This window comes from Drosophila subpulchrella, chromosome 2R (assembly GCF_014743375.2).
Source record: "Drosophila subpulchrella strain 33 F10 #4 breed RU33 chromosome 2R, RU_Dsub_v1.1 Primary Assembly, whole genome shotgun sequence".
Classification (NCBI taxonomy): domain Eukaryota; kingdom Metazoa; phylum Arthropoda; class Insecta; order Diptera; family Drosophilidae; genus Drosophila; species Drosophila subpulchrella.
The window spans coordinates 7,719,986-7,733,857 of record NC_050611.1 but is presented as its reverse complement, the minus strand read 5'-3'; the positions used below and the strand labels follow the sequence as shown (position 1 = coordinate 7,733,857).

Genomic DNA, 13,872 nt, shown 5'->3' with positions numbered 1-13,872 from the left:
GGCGATTTAGGTAGTTTTTCTTTTAAGTAGTAACGAAATGTGGCCTGGCTTTGCCAGAAATATCCTCCCATCCCTTGCATATATCCCGCTAGCACCTGAGGCAATTTTTAAATAAATTTCTCTAGCATTCATTTCCATTTCGGGGGCCCTTAAGAGAACAGGACAAACGGCAACATAAAATTGCAATTACAATTAAAGATGGGCAACTTTTAAAAAGGCCCGAAAAACGAGATGTTACAGCACAGAAAAATAAAAATTGGCAACTGTTCCCGGTCCCAGGCCGGCAGATAAGGATATAACCATGTGCGCACATTGCTGGCTAAAAATGCCATTAAAATGTTGCGGCTGCCGCAGATCCAACCGAGCGAAAAGCATTTCGAGTGTCTCGATGAATAAATCATGAAATAAAAATGATTGAAGGGTTCCCACAGGGCGACAAAAATAAGGAAAAACCCTGAAGGTTGCGGACCCAAAACTGCATCAAAAGCGCAGTATATGGTGGGGAATCAATCAGCTGGAAGCCCGATGAATTGGTAACTGAACACGGAGGAGAGACAACGCTTTGCCTAATTAGACAGAAAGTAGTAGGAAAAATGGGTCCCCGTTTTAGCCCCCCTTTTGCGTGTTTACTTGTAACCTTATCGATTTCATCGATTAGTGATTGATAATGTGTGTTGGCCTGCTCCACTTGCCTGGGCCGGGCTGACTTCATGGCCATTATGCAAATTTGCCAAGCAATTGATTAGACTTTCATTTACATTTCGCATACGCCCCGTATGCCGAGCTTGCCATAATTAACGCTGCATGCCCTAGTCACGGTGGGCTAATTAGCATAAATTCAATTAGTGTCCTTGTTTGCACCTTCGGTTGTCTCCGTAGTCTAGTTTACAAAGTTGCCCCATCCTTTCCCATTTATAATATGTATATCTAGCTGATCTTATTGACAGGAAACATATAGCCTGGCTTAGGGTTTTTCGAGGTTTGTTGTTTCGCACTCAAAGTCCCCGCCACCCTACCCCTTTTCTCGTATATCTTAATGGCCCTATGCATATTTAGCATATTTCCTGCTTGACATTTGACCTTTTGTCTTGCAATGCTTCAGATTCGCGACGCCTGCCCTTCAGTTTCGGTTTCGCTTAAGGTAACAAGTGGCGTTTGTGACTGCGGTTATCTGTCTGAGTCTCGCCTCGGGACCTGAGAAACACATTAGCATAAGCAGGCGGCATTTGTTCAGATTGCCGACGAATTTGTGACAAGTTATGCAATAGGTCTTCAGTTAGATTTACATACGATTCGCCGTGAGATAAATGTGCCTGGGATAATAGCACGTGGGGGATTTCGTTGATGCTCCAGGAATAGGTATCCAGGTATTTTTCCTTTAATCAGGTATGAAGACAAATGGTTGGATCAGTACAAAAATCTTTAGTTTATACAACAAACATTCTTTAAAAAGGTTATATAAAACAGAAGAGTATTTTATAGTAGAGTAGGTTTAAGGAAGGTATATATTTTTACACACTAAGCTAGCTCAGTTACGACGTAATTAGAAACGAACATTTCAAAAAGAAAATGGTTAGTGGCGAAAATTGGTCGATATCACATTAGCTCGATCACATTTTTTTTCTCTATCCGCAACCAACTGGATTTGACTTAATGACCATCGTTTGCCATCCGTTAACCTTTTGCATTCGCTTTGGTCCATTTAAGCTCGTCGATTGCCTGTGTCCAAGTGTTCCCACCTAGCAACCAACCAACTAATTAGGACACCCATCTCCATCGACGAGTTGGGCGCCTCATTAGTGGACGGCTCCACATAATTAAAGCCACGGTTCCGCCGGACGAAAATGCAACAGCACAGTAATCAAAGCACTTGGCAATTATTACATTGATTACCAGATGAAAGCCATAAATGCCCGTAGGACACGATGGTCAGTCCACAGAGGATATTAAAAGCGAGTCTCCTATATATAGCAAAATCCAGTTCATTAGGCCTGACATGAAAGGAATATTCACCTGGTCGTGTCACTCTTAAAGTTGCAAAACTGAATACAAAATACCTCTACCCAGTGCCGACTCGCAATCAAATTATTTGCTCTATCAAATATTTAAAAGTTCTGCAACGTTCCCAGGCCGCGAGTAATGATAGCAGGGCAATTGAAATTGGCAGTTAAACAGGGTACCTAGTATGTTTGTTAATATTTAAAAGGACTTAAGGGGTATATAAGTACCAGCCTAAGTTTAATAAAAGGCACACCATTTAAATTATATATTAGCTAAAGCTGTAGTTTATTTACTTGAATTGTGTTTTCCTGGCTAGTCACCCTGTTTCTGAAAATGTATTAATGTTTTTTGCTGCCCAGCCTGGATGCATGTGAAACATGGCATTTTTTGTATCCCCATCAGAACTCAGCTGTGCGCCATCATCGTGGATAATCATGATGCTGCTGATTCTGTGAATGAGGTGATTGGTCGAAGGTCAAATCGGAGGGGGCCAGCTATCTATATAGCTACGTAATAATTTGATCAACGTTAAACTTAAACATACAAAATGAAAGGGACACAGCCTGTGAAATTAACGACTGACCCGCTGTGCAGCTATTTGTTATGCAGCTGCTTTTCCTTCAGCCTCGCCCTTTCATCTGCCGAGTTTTCCGGGATTATTGCTCCATTTTGCGCTCCAATGCCTTTCGCACAACTCACGCCAAAGTTTAACGGGCACGTGAGTGTGACAGCGCCCCATAAAAGTGCCATAAATGTTGATAAGGCATGTTTGTCATAGGTGAGATGGTGGGGTGAGGTGTTTGAGCAGCACTGGCTGCACCTGCAAAATTCTTCTGGCGAAGGAGCCAAGTAGTTTGTCGACCCGATATCCCACAGATTGCTTTATTACCCTCCGAGCGAGCACAATGTAGGTACTGAGCTATCTATGGGGATTTATGATTTGCATGCCAATTTGTCAGCTTATTAGACGGGGCTCAAAAGCCATCTTTACGGCCGAAGGACATGGCGAGACATCAAAGAGATTTTTCGCTTAGAGGCAACTGTGCAAAAATTGACCTTTTCAAACAAATAAATCATTACAAAAGAAATTGAAATTTAGGGAAAATATTGGAATTGGGACCATTTATTAAAAGGTTTTTACCGCCAAGTGGAGCTAGTCCTCGAAATCGCGCGTCCATATTATAAAAGCTACGCCCACTCCAAAGTTAACTTTTTCCATGCAATTCTATTTTATATTAATTTTATGAGAACTAGTAATATTTTTCACCAGTATATAAATACAAAAAAATAATTTACCTTTTCAGACGGCCAAAAAGTATTATTTTCTTATAAGATGTAAGACATTCAACCATGAAATCTAAAGCTATATTTATCTCTGTGACCACTAATTTCTCATACAAGAAAACTTCAGCCATTTTTCCATTAGCGAAAGGACAACCCGTGATTGTGATTGTGATTGTACCGCCAACTGGCCATTTCCAGCGAGCAGCTAACGCTGTCAATAATGGCCTCAATCACAGCTGTCATAAACAGCGGCTGTGTCCTTCCGTCTGTGTGAGCCCGTGGATACACGATGGTCCATCGACAGGGCAGGATATCCAGGATACTTTCAGGAGGCAATCGAGTCAGACAGAGGGGGAGAGCGGGAAAGGGAGGTGGAGTGACACTTCCATCGGTTGAGTCTGGTATCTCTTTTGTGGGGCCATCCAGTGCTATTAATATGGAAATTATGCAAATTGAATTGACTTTCGTCGCGCCTGACTGAGGCCCATTAAGCGGTATTTAAGTTGTTTTCTCAATGCAAAGGTGTTTATGTACGAATTCCGTGAAGATTAGGATCTCTTAAGTATCTGGAGAAGGCTTTAAAGGCTTAGATATGTTCAACTTTGCTTGTTGACGGGATTTTTGCATCGCCATGGTGCGCAGTTAATAATAAAAATAAGAACAAATATCTTTTATCGTTGCTCAGATATTTTTCTGTGGTTGTTTCGTCAAAGAAGGTGTTCTCATAGAACTACACAAATTGCATGAAGGAATTGAGTATATCATGTATACGCCCCCTTGACGCACGACTTTTTGTTTAAATTGTTAACTGTGTCGGCATTTTGGTAAAAGGTGAAACGATAACATTTGAACAGGGTGTGAGGGTGTGTCTTGGAAAGTTTAGATAGAACCACCAAGATATTGTAGTTAAATATTTATATGAAATTGTTGTTTTAATTTGTTGAATAAGGTTATGGTAACCTAGTTAAAAGTGAATTTTTATATTAAATCAGAAAACACCATTTTACAGATAAGGTAAGGTACGCGATAACTTTTTTTAAAAATCCAGTTAGCTTAAAGTGTTTTAAAGGGTTTCAAATAAAATGGTCAGTGTTGATAAATCTCCTAGAACCCGCGTTTATCAACTACGGCAATCATTTCACTGGGCCTGCGGCCAATAATAGGTTCGTGGCTAAATTTTCAGTTCAACCATGTCGATGGCCACAGGTGTGGTGGCGTAGTAATTTGTCACTTTCCTTTCAGACGGCTACTGCTCCCTCTGGAGCGAAGGAACCCTCCAGTTGTGTGACAATTGCCTCGGAGCTGAAGGGCCCAAACCTTGGCTAATCGATAAGTCGTGGCGAGTGGGGCACAGAACTGGAAAACGGCTCACTCCAAATGAAACTTTCTCCCTTGGTTCTCGTATTGATTATGATTTTCAAAGCCGTTGGTGGGTACAGAAAATGCCCATCGGGCAGGCAGTGGAATCCAATGACAAAAAGTGTATAAAATATTACTTTGGCTCATAGTCAGACAATGGCACCCAGTGCTATCAGTATCAAACTTAATGAACCCAAAAAGCCAATTAAGGTCTGCAGCATTAATAACTATAAAAAAAGGTGAGGCGAGACTATTAAAAGTAATGACAACTAATTTTTACGTTAATCCAGACAAAACCCACAAAGCATAAACACAATTTATAACATTTACGAAAATAAAAGGATTTTCAGGCAAATAAAAAGGAGGCAAAAAGTATGAAAAATTAAATGCCATTTTGTCGGGTTGAGTTGGGTTTGTCCTGGCAAAACAAAGCGATACTCCTGGGCAATGGTGTTGGAAAACCTTTTGGGATTTTACATCCATCCCGATGTCGACTTGTTACGAAGCCCTTAGTTATATAAAATTGACAACGATTTGTGCCTCAATCAAAACTCTTATAAAGTTCAAGAAGTGCCCCATATATTGAAGTTAGAAAAGGGTTCATGTTAGGACCTTCCCATCAGACTTTTCATTTATCATTGAAAGCCACTTTATTTTTAGCAGTCGTCGCAATGAATGGAAAACAAACAACTATTGTGTGAATTGTTTGCTGACCAGTCAATGCCCATTGAATGAACACAAATTTTCATTTCATTTATGCATTCAGGCAGCACAAAAATAAATATAAACGAGCGAACAGTGCAACAAAATATAATCAAGATTGGCTGTCAAAATATCCGCAAACGGCAGTACGTGTGCATGAAAAATTCTTGAATGTTCATCGATTTTTTTGCCTCGCTTTAGTTTTTATTATTATTATCTGTGAATTTCCGTCTGTCGTGCGCAAATTGGATAATAGAGCGGTAAATTAAATTTACCGCCCCATTCCGTTCTGGATTGAGTAAAAGTAATTACAGACAGGTAGATAGCTGGCCATGCAAAATGAAGACCTCCCACCCTCAGCCCGATTACATGTGTACATATGGCCTCATTCCACCCGATAATTAAATAAAGTGAGATACAAATTGATGTGGGAATACGTGGAAAAAACCATGATTGACAGTTCTCACTTGAAGTTCTAGTTCAACCGCGACTTGATTCCGTGCGTGATTATACCCCTTACTTGTAGAGTAAAAGGGTATATTGTATTCGGGGAATAGTATGTAACAGGTAGAAGGAAGCGTTTCCGAAGGTTGTGACCATGGAAACTGTAACAGCTACAAAGTTGGGATTTCAGACTTAAATTCCATAGTTTCGCATTCAGCGGTGGTTTGCTATCCGAATCTACCACGCCCACTCTAACGCCCAAAAACGTCCACAACGCTAAATACTAAATAAATATTAACTACATCAGTAGTGTATAAGTTACAATTTAATTTTTCAGAAATATAACCTTTAAATTTGTTTAACAATACAATACTAATAGCCTTTTGATGCTTTAAAGCTACCATAGCCATTACAAATTTGCTTGGCTAAAGTGTCCGCATAATTTCAATATCTTACTTCACTTCTATTTTGGATTCCGTATGAATAGAATGTATTTATTGTTTATTCTCGCCTTGGGCGTCATTGATCTCAGTTGTGGTCAAGAGTGCCAGAAAGGTTTCTTTATGAACCCGAAAAGACGAAAATGTGAACTAATACCGCCCACAAAACCGCCACCCAAATGTCCTAGTAAGTATAATAATCATTAGACAACGGATTTTATGTAAAATCGTTTTCTTAATTACCGATTTCCAGCTACATTTCATTGGCTAGAAGGTTTTTATAAAATCATAATTAGATATCAGCTTAATCTAATTTTGGTTTTGTATAGAAAAACCAGGGATGACTGAAAATCGGATTTAAAAACCATTTTACATAAAATAACCTTAATTCAAATACAATAAATATCTTTACGCAACTGAATATCTTTAGCTGGATTAATCTGGCTTCCTGCTAAGAATGAGTGTGTCAGGCTACGTCAAATTATTAGTGGATACTACCCACTAAACCATGAGAACGCAACGCAAAGCTCAACTCCATGTCCCACGGGCACCAGTTTGTTGGGGAAAATATGTGTAAAGGAGTCAGCGAAGAAACCAGGGGCCAATGGTGAAGGTGAATCGGAGAGTAAATATCAAGTACTCATAAAAGAAAAGCCTTAACGAGTTTTATGTAATTGTTTTTAACTCATTTTTTCTATTTTGGGACAAGAAAAATAAAAGTTACGATTTAATAAAAATACCTAACCAGCAACCAAACTGTTTTGTATAATTTAATACTAGCGTAGCTTAAAAGCGAGTCACAAACTGAAAAAGATAAAAAAACAGCTCCGACCGCATTTATCCAACGATTGTTATAATGAACCTCACAGCAATCAATGTGGAAAACATTGGACTAGGGAAAATGGAGGGAAAACAACTTGTTTACGGGCAGATAGTTAGAAAGAAAGTCATGGCAGTTGGCCAACAAATTGCAAGCCTGAAGTCATGACAATTGTCTTGCCGCCTATTAAACTGACAACTATGTTGCTCAATATCAAACTTTACTGACTTTAAATTTTTAGACCTTTGAATTGAAATGTAGGCAACTTGGTCAAACTAAATGGTCAATATGTTTCGCTAAATATTCATGAATATGTATTTACAACCTTAATTGTCAGGTCTGCTGTTCATAATTTGATATAAATATACACAACATTGCGTGGGACACCTGTGCGCATACATGCCATTCGTTTTACAAAAACTTTTCTCTGCCCTTATGCCCTTAAAAGTTTCCCTTTGAAATTTATGGAAATTAATTCTAAAATGTATTTGCTATTCAAATTGTTTAGTTTTCATATTCACAAACTAAAAATTGTCAAATTAAGTTATATATATATATATATATATATATATATTTCAGTAAGGCTGCATATTTTGTAATAATTCTGTGTTGCAGTTTCTCTACACACAGAAAATTAAAAACAAAAAGGCCACTTCTCAGTTATTTAAAAAGAAACGTTCTTGAAATTAAAACGCAAGCACTTATAAGTTGGTTTTTCGAGACGAATCGTTCTTGAAAAAGAGTCGAAGTTAGTCTGAATTTTGTGTTAAGGGACTTTAGAAGTCTGGCCAACTTTTACATTAAAAGAATGCTTTTAAGAAGATATTTCTTCTGATTGAGGTCTCTGCCTTGTTCAAATATATGTTAGCAAACGATAACTTTAACAATTACAAAAATTAAATTCATGACATCATAAAATAGAATAAGTAACATTTACGAACTGCAAATGGCAGTAACTGCTCGGCAATAATCGTAACCATTTCCAGTTTTGAAAGCACTCAGAGTTGGCCAGGACTCTATGTCTCCGTGGCGCATTTTGCGGTTGAAATCTGCACAAAAGGTGCGAACTTTAGCAGCCAAAGCAAATGCAGATACGGATACAGATGCGGGATGGCGGGAGTGGAGGTCTTGCCATCCGGCGGTGCCGATTGGATGGCTCTGTTGCTTATTTGGCACGGATTCGCTGGCATTGCCTCTGCTGGCGGCTGTCACCGCGCAAAAGAGGTTTTTCGAAATAGAAAGTTGATGTGTGTGCCCCCTGCAAATGCGCGATAAATGTGTCGGTGCAGTGAGTGAAAGGAATTGTGGGATGGTTTTTATGGGGAAAAAAGCAGGACATTTTAAATCTTCTATTACACTTTTCCTTTTAGCCAACACAAATAAAGTGGTTCCTGCAATAAATTTAGCTCTCGTCAAAGGGCTATTAAACTGACATTTGTTTCCCTTTTAGGGCACTCAATGCACCAGCGATTGCTCCATTTCTGCTCCTCTGTTCGGTGTTCAGTGTTGAGAGTTGAGTGTTCAGTGTTGCTGTTCACTTGCACAACGCTTTGTTTTGAAAGCCTCATAAATTGCGCATACGCCATGTTGCACCACGAAGCCACATGGCTTCTCTCTTTCAGCGCGCATAAATTCAACGGGTGAAATATTTGCGAACCGTGAAGTGACGCCGCAAAAAGACGGGGGGAAAAAAACAGCCAACAAACAGCAGTTAACCGAATGCTCCGGAGCACTTTATACCATCCACGTGGTGCGCCAGAGGACTGAGGATTCCCAATTGACGTGCACCGTGCCATGGAATGCAAATTTCTCGCGCTATCTCTCTGTCTTTTTGGTGGCGAGTTCAATTTGAAAGTCACACCTACACTTGCACCAAATTCTGATGATGCACTCTCGGCGGATTTGGGTGAAAATTTCACAGAGCATTTTCCGGCTGGCCATATTTTACATCTCCTTGGGGGGGGGGATGGGAAACTCAAATATTTGTTGCCTTTGACTGAGCCTGCAAACTGTAAGCACCGGCGCAAAGGATAATGCGCTGAAAGTCCCTTTACTGGTCCTCTGACGTCTCAAGTGCCCGGGACTTACCTCCACTAGAAAATTTACACAGGCCCATCTAGGTCAAGTATTGTCAGAGTCAGCCACATCAACGTCATTGTCATGAAATTTCTCGTGCTAAAACTGTCACTGAAGTTCATGTCAGTCGCCTGGCACAGTGGGCCCGGGGATCTCAAAAAATGTGGCCCACACAAACCACGTGAAAAGTGTGGTTCCCTGGGTTCCATCAGCAAACTGAACGGGAACTCTGAGGCAAATACTTATATGCAAGGCCAGAACATTCAGCAGTGATTTGAGTATTTTGGGACCACCATCCTTTAAAATGTTCAAATGTCCTTGACGACTGACAGTTACAGTGGCAGCACCATCGCCGCAGGAAGCCACTGTTTTGGGGGAGGAGTTCTCCACCTCTTGAGGTGGCAACAAAAAATCGTTAAATGTTGGCCATGTGCAGAGAATGGCTGAGAATGGTTAAGAACTAATGCCAAACTGGCCAGCAAATGGTTATGATTATGTGATGATGGCATAAGGATTAAGTACTTGCTTTGGAGAGGTTTGAAATTAGATTTTTGATTTATCGGTTGATTATGAGTTGAGCTGGGATACATATTTTTTTATGGATGTGCTTAAAAATGTATTTAAATTAAGTTACTCACCTGTCAGTAAGTCATTACAAATAACAAGACTTCGCTTCTTTATTGTATTTATTTTTATTACTCAATTAAAATTTAGTTGGGACATTCTTTGTTTTGGTTTCTTCGGCTTGTATATGGTTTGCTTTTATATTTGGTTTTCTTTTCTTTCCATTTATCCACATATAGTTGGTTTTACCCATTTGCTTTTTAAATGTAATAATTTTATGCAATTTATTTGAATTTGACTTTGATCTCTAATATAATTTCAATTATCTGCATTAGCTTGTTATTAATTCTTTGTAGTTAATTGATTTGAATTTTAAATATTTCTTTAGTGGCTTTTGGTTGCCACATGGTAACAGTTTTCTCAGCCGCAGCCGAAAAAAAATATTTTCCAATTCAACTCGCTCTAATACATGTCATTTTTTTTGCTTTTGTATAGGTAGGTATATATATATGTGTGTGTATTTCAGTTTCCCTCTCGAGGATCAATTGTTAAGTAGACAAATATGTAATACACTTGGTAGAAAAACGAAAATTGTGCCACCAGATTAGTTATCTTCATGTTCATTGACCTTTCAGTTAATATAGAGCCCGTGGGCTGAAAAATTGTTGAGTTGACGTCTCGAAGCTGCATCATGTTGCTTGGGTACCCCTAATTTGCCTTAATTTGAAACAACATTGAGTTTCTTTGGTTTTTACTTCATATTCATGTTCATACGCATGTAGGTACAATTAATTTTTTACTTTTGGCATTGGCCAGACAAAATGGAAATGATTTCCCAAAAATTTGTTCAGCATTTTCCTTGCATTTGTCTTTTGTTTGGTTTCGCATTTTCCTACAATAAATTTTATGGAACATCGTGCCTTTTATTTATCTTTTTGTAACATTAGGTTTTTCTTTGAAAATTTAACTTTAGTTTACTTTTGGTTTTGCTTTAGTTACTGCCTTGGGATTAATTGGAAAGTCCAAAAACCAAAGTACGATTTAATTAAACATTAACCAACGCAAATGTACCATTCTAGAGGTTAGTAATTAAACAAGACAAGCTGCAAGTATTTTTCGGTAATTATCTTTCTTATCCGACAAAAGTTAATCTCATTATTAATTTATTAAAGCTTTGCAAATAATATATAACTTTGCCCTCGACTTAGTTTATTTAATTATTATGAGAATCATTTGGGTTTGCCATTTTGCCATTGGGCTAAAACATATTCACTAAAAAGTTTACAATTGTGTGCCCTCATCTCGATTGGCCTTTTACACATTTACAATTTACCAAATTTTTTATTCACTTGCACATGTATGCATTAATTAAGCTTCATCTGTGACTTGGCCAGCCAGGACCAACAAAATTCAACTGGCGAGCTCCTTACTCGGGATTGGCATCCTTGCGGGTCTTGTGGCCGCGGAACGAGGCCTGGATTTTGGTGGCAGCCTTGTTGAGCTCGGGATCGGTTAGGTCTATGTCCAGCTCCTCGGCCACCTTCTTGGTTATCTCCTGGATGTCCTCGTCCTCGGGCGCATCCTTGTTGACCAGTTTGCGTGCCAAGTGACCACGGAAAGTGGACTGAATCTTCAATGCAGCGTGGCACAGATCTGCGGAGAAAGGACATGGAAACGGATAGTTTGTGTAAATTAGTGTTCCAGTTCTGCTTAAGTGGCCACTTGGCCAACACCCCAAAAAAAAAAAAACAAAGAAAACAAAAAAGAAATATATATAAAAGAGTTTCAAAACTTGTCTGGTGTTCCTTGGCCAATTGAAACTTTAGATGATACTCAAACATTCTGCTGAATTTGTTGTAAACTTTTTTCAATTAGCTTGGGTCCTTATTCCGGCTTCAACAGAGTTTCTATGGTTTTCGTTTTAATTTATTGTTATAGTTCCCTTCCCCTGTCACTATTAAATTCCCTATCTGACCACCGCTTCGCAGTTTATTGCCCAACACTGGCCATTATTTTACCCGGTTTCCCAGATTGCTTGTAAAAAAAGAAATAATCGAAATCACGAAGCGAATTATTCCCTCAGCGCTCTTCAAACTGTTTAGTATTCGCTTCTTTGGACCACGATTTCCCCAGCTAATCTCATTATGTATACGCAATGTAGGGCGCAGCGGGAAGCATATTTCCTGCATATATAATCCTCACCAAGTGCGGACGAGATGGATGGGTGTACTGACCACAAAATTAAGCTCGCAGCTGGCCAGGATGCATGTGGTTGTGGTTAAGTCACGCGTGTCTCTCACTACGTGCTACCTTCGTGCTCGTTTTTTGCCCAGAACAAGCTCATTCTAATTAGCCAGTAATTGTGTAAAAATGCGCAGGAAATACGTGTGCTTCGGACCACAGGAAAAACCATTAAAATCTGCATGGGAAACTTCTGAGAACGCGCTTTTTCCACGTTGTCAGCCGCAAGATTACATCATTGCAGCTGTCGTTTTTCCAGTTTTGTCATCTTTTCCCATTGCTCTTGTGCATTTATGCAAATTCCGCGAAAATTCTCATTTAAAAATTTGCCTTTTTTGTTGAGATTTTGCCGCTACGAAAGTGCATACATTTAACTTGGCCAATTTCCGCGACAAAAATCTAGCGTTCGCCTGCGGGCCAAGTTGGCCAACTTGGCCATGCAAATATTTCCCGAGGACAGGAAGGGAAGTGGGTCTGTGTTAATTCGCTAAGCGTAATTGGAGTTAGGCCAAGATAAGCATTTGGATGAGGCTGGAGGCGAAAAGGTCCTGGCCCAGGACTTATGGCATGTGCTATTTTATCAAATTAGGCACACACGGCGGCTACGCAACGTGACCCGGCCGAACGGCACGTGCCAATCGCCTCTGCTGCATTTATGTTTATTTATAAAATATTTAAAAATATCTGCAAGACGTGCAAATAGCTAGGAGCCGTGCTGTGACATTTACAGGGGCGTAGGACATTTACAGGGGCCTGGCTAGTTAGCCGGGCTAAGCCGAGCTGAGCTGTAGCGATTGCCTGGTAAGTAATCAACCTGTTCTCGACCGTTCCGCAAATAGAATTCAGCTCTTACTGCTGCCAAGTTCTTTTTTGTGTTTTAGGAAAATTCGTTATCCTTTCTTTCATTTTTTTCAGCTAGAAAGTCCTGCCAAAAAATACACAAAGAAAAAACCCAAGTTCGTATTCAGACAGATTGCAGTTTATACAATCAAAAACATGTGTTGGTCTACAATGACTAGTTGAGATATTTCTTAAAAACAATTATTTCCATGACCTTTTGTTCATTTACTGTTGCAAAATATTTATTCTATGTTTAAAGTATAGTTTAGGGGTACTTAGTGACTGGAAGAATATTTTAGTCAACTATAGTTTTAAACAATTTGAGGAAAACAAAGCTAATAATATTTAAAATGTTTCAAAATTAAGAACATTGTTTAAGATTCTGCTTTATAAGATGCTTAATTAAATACAAATTGTTTTGCTTGTGATATGTACTCTTGGTATCTCACTTCATTGTTTGGGAAAAACTTTATCAGCTCAATTTTTAAAGTGTTAGAATAAAAAAGGATTCTTTTTTTCTGGGGTACTGGGGTATCGACTTGAAGTTCCTTTAGCACTTCCAATTACTGTACTTGTTTTTCTTAGTGCAAACTTTTTTGCGAGGGATTTGCACATGTCGCCGGCCATGCAACACATGTTAAAAGCCGATCACGTACACTGCGTGTCCTGTCACAGGACCGCATAAGTCCAAAATCTGAGCTACAGTGTCGGAAAACTTGTCAGCAGGCCGCATGCATGTTGCTTCTTGTGCCTTCCGCCAGTTCGTCCTGCTATCTGCTATTTGCTTGATGTCCTGGTGTCCTGATGTCCATGGTGTCCTGCCTGCTGGCGAGGCATACAAATTGAGTTTGCTTTTCTTTCTGGCAAAATGTCAGTGCTTCTGTGCGGGCCTCGCATGCACTTCCTGGGGGCAGTTAGCTGGGTTGGTGGGTGGGGCTGCACACCTTCGCCGATGTTGGCCAAGGGATTCGAATTGGGATTGGGACTTGGATTTGCATGTGCAGAGCTTCGGGGCCATCGGTCACGTCGCCCTGATTGACTGACTAACACGCTGCCCGTTTTTCGTTCCCCCTGGAGTTGGCTTAATTTGCATGACCGCTT

The 13,872-nt window shown here is 39.7% G+C and overlaps 3 protein-coding genes across 4 annotated transcripts in view; 2 read left to right on the top strand and 1 right to left on the bottom strand.

Annotated features, from left to right (window-relative positions):
- The first annotated feature begins 4,662 nt into the window (after positions 1–4,662).
- LOC119549643 lies at positions 4,663–4,954 on the top strand. Its single transcript, XM_037857828.1, is given in 4 exon segments — positions 4,663–4,756; positions 4,759–4,792; positions 4,863–4,875; positions 4,877–4,954. Coding segments are annotated over 4 exon segments (219 nt in total).
- Positions 4,955–6,262: 1,308 nt separating this feature from the next.
- Positions 6,263–6,981, top strand: LOC119551376. Its single transcript, XM_037860697.1, has 2 exons — positions 6,263–6,417; positions 6,661–6,981. Exons 1-2 carry the CDS (start codon positions 6,270–6,272, stop codon positions 6,888–6,890), a joined length of 378 nt encoding a protein of 125 aa, XP_037716625.1. The 5' UTR covers positions 6,263–6,269; the 3' UTR covers positions 6,891–6,981.
- A 3,443-nt stretch (positions 6,982–10,424) lies between these two features.
- LOC119550618 overlaps positions 10,425–13,872 on the bottom strand; it is a 39,331-nt gene continuing 35,883 nt past the window's right edge. For both annotated transcript variants that reach the window (XM_037859445.1, XM_037859448.1), the window contains exon 3: positions 10,425–11,343. In XM_037859445.1, the coding sequence (XP_037715373.1) occupies positions 11,117–11,343 (227 nt within the window). In that variant the 3' untranslated portion in view covers positions 10,425–11,116. The remainder of the gene's footprint in view (positions 11,344–13,872) is intronic.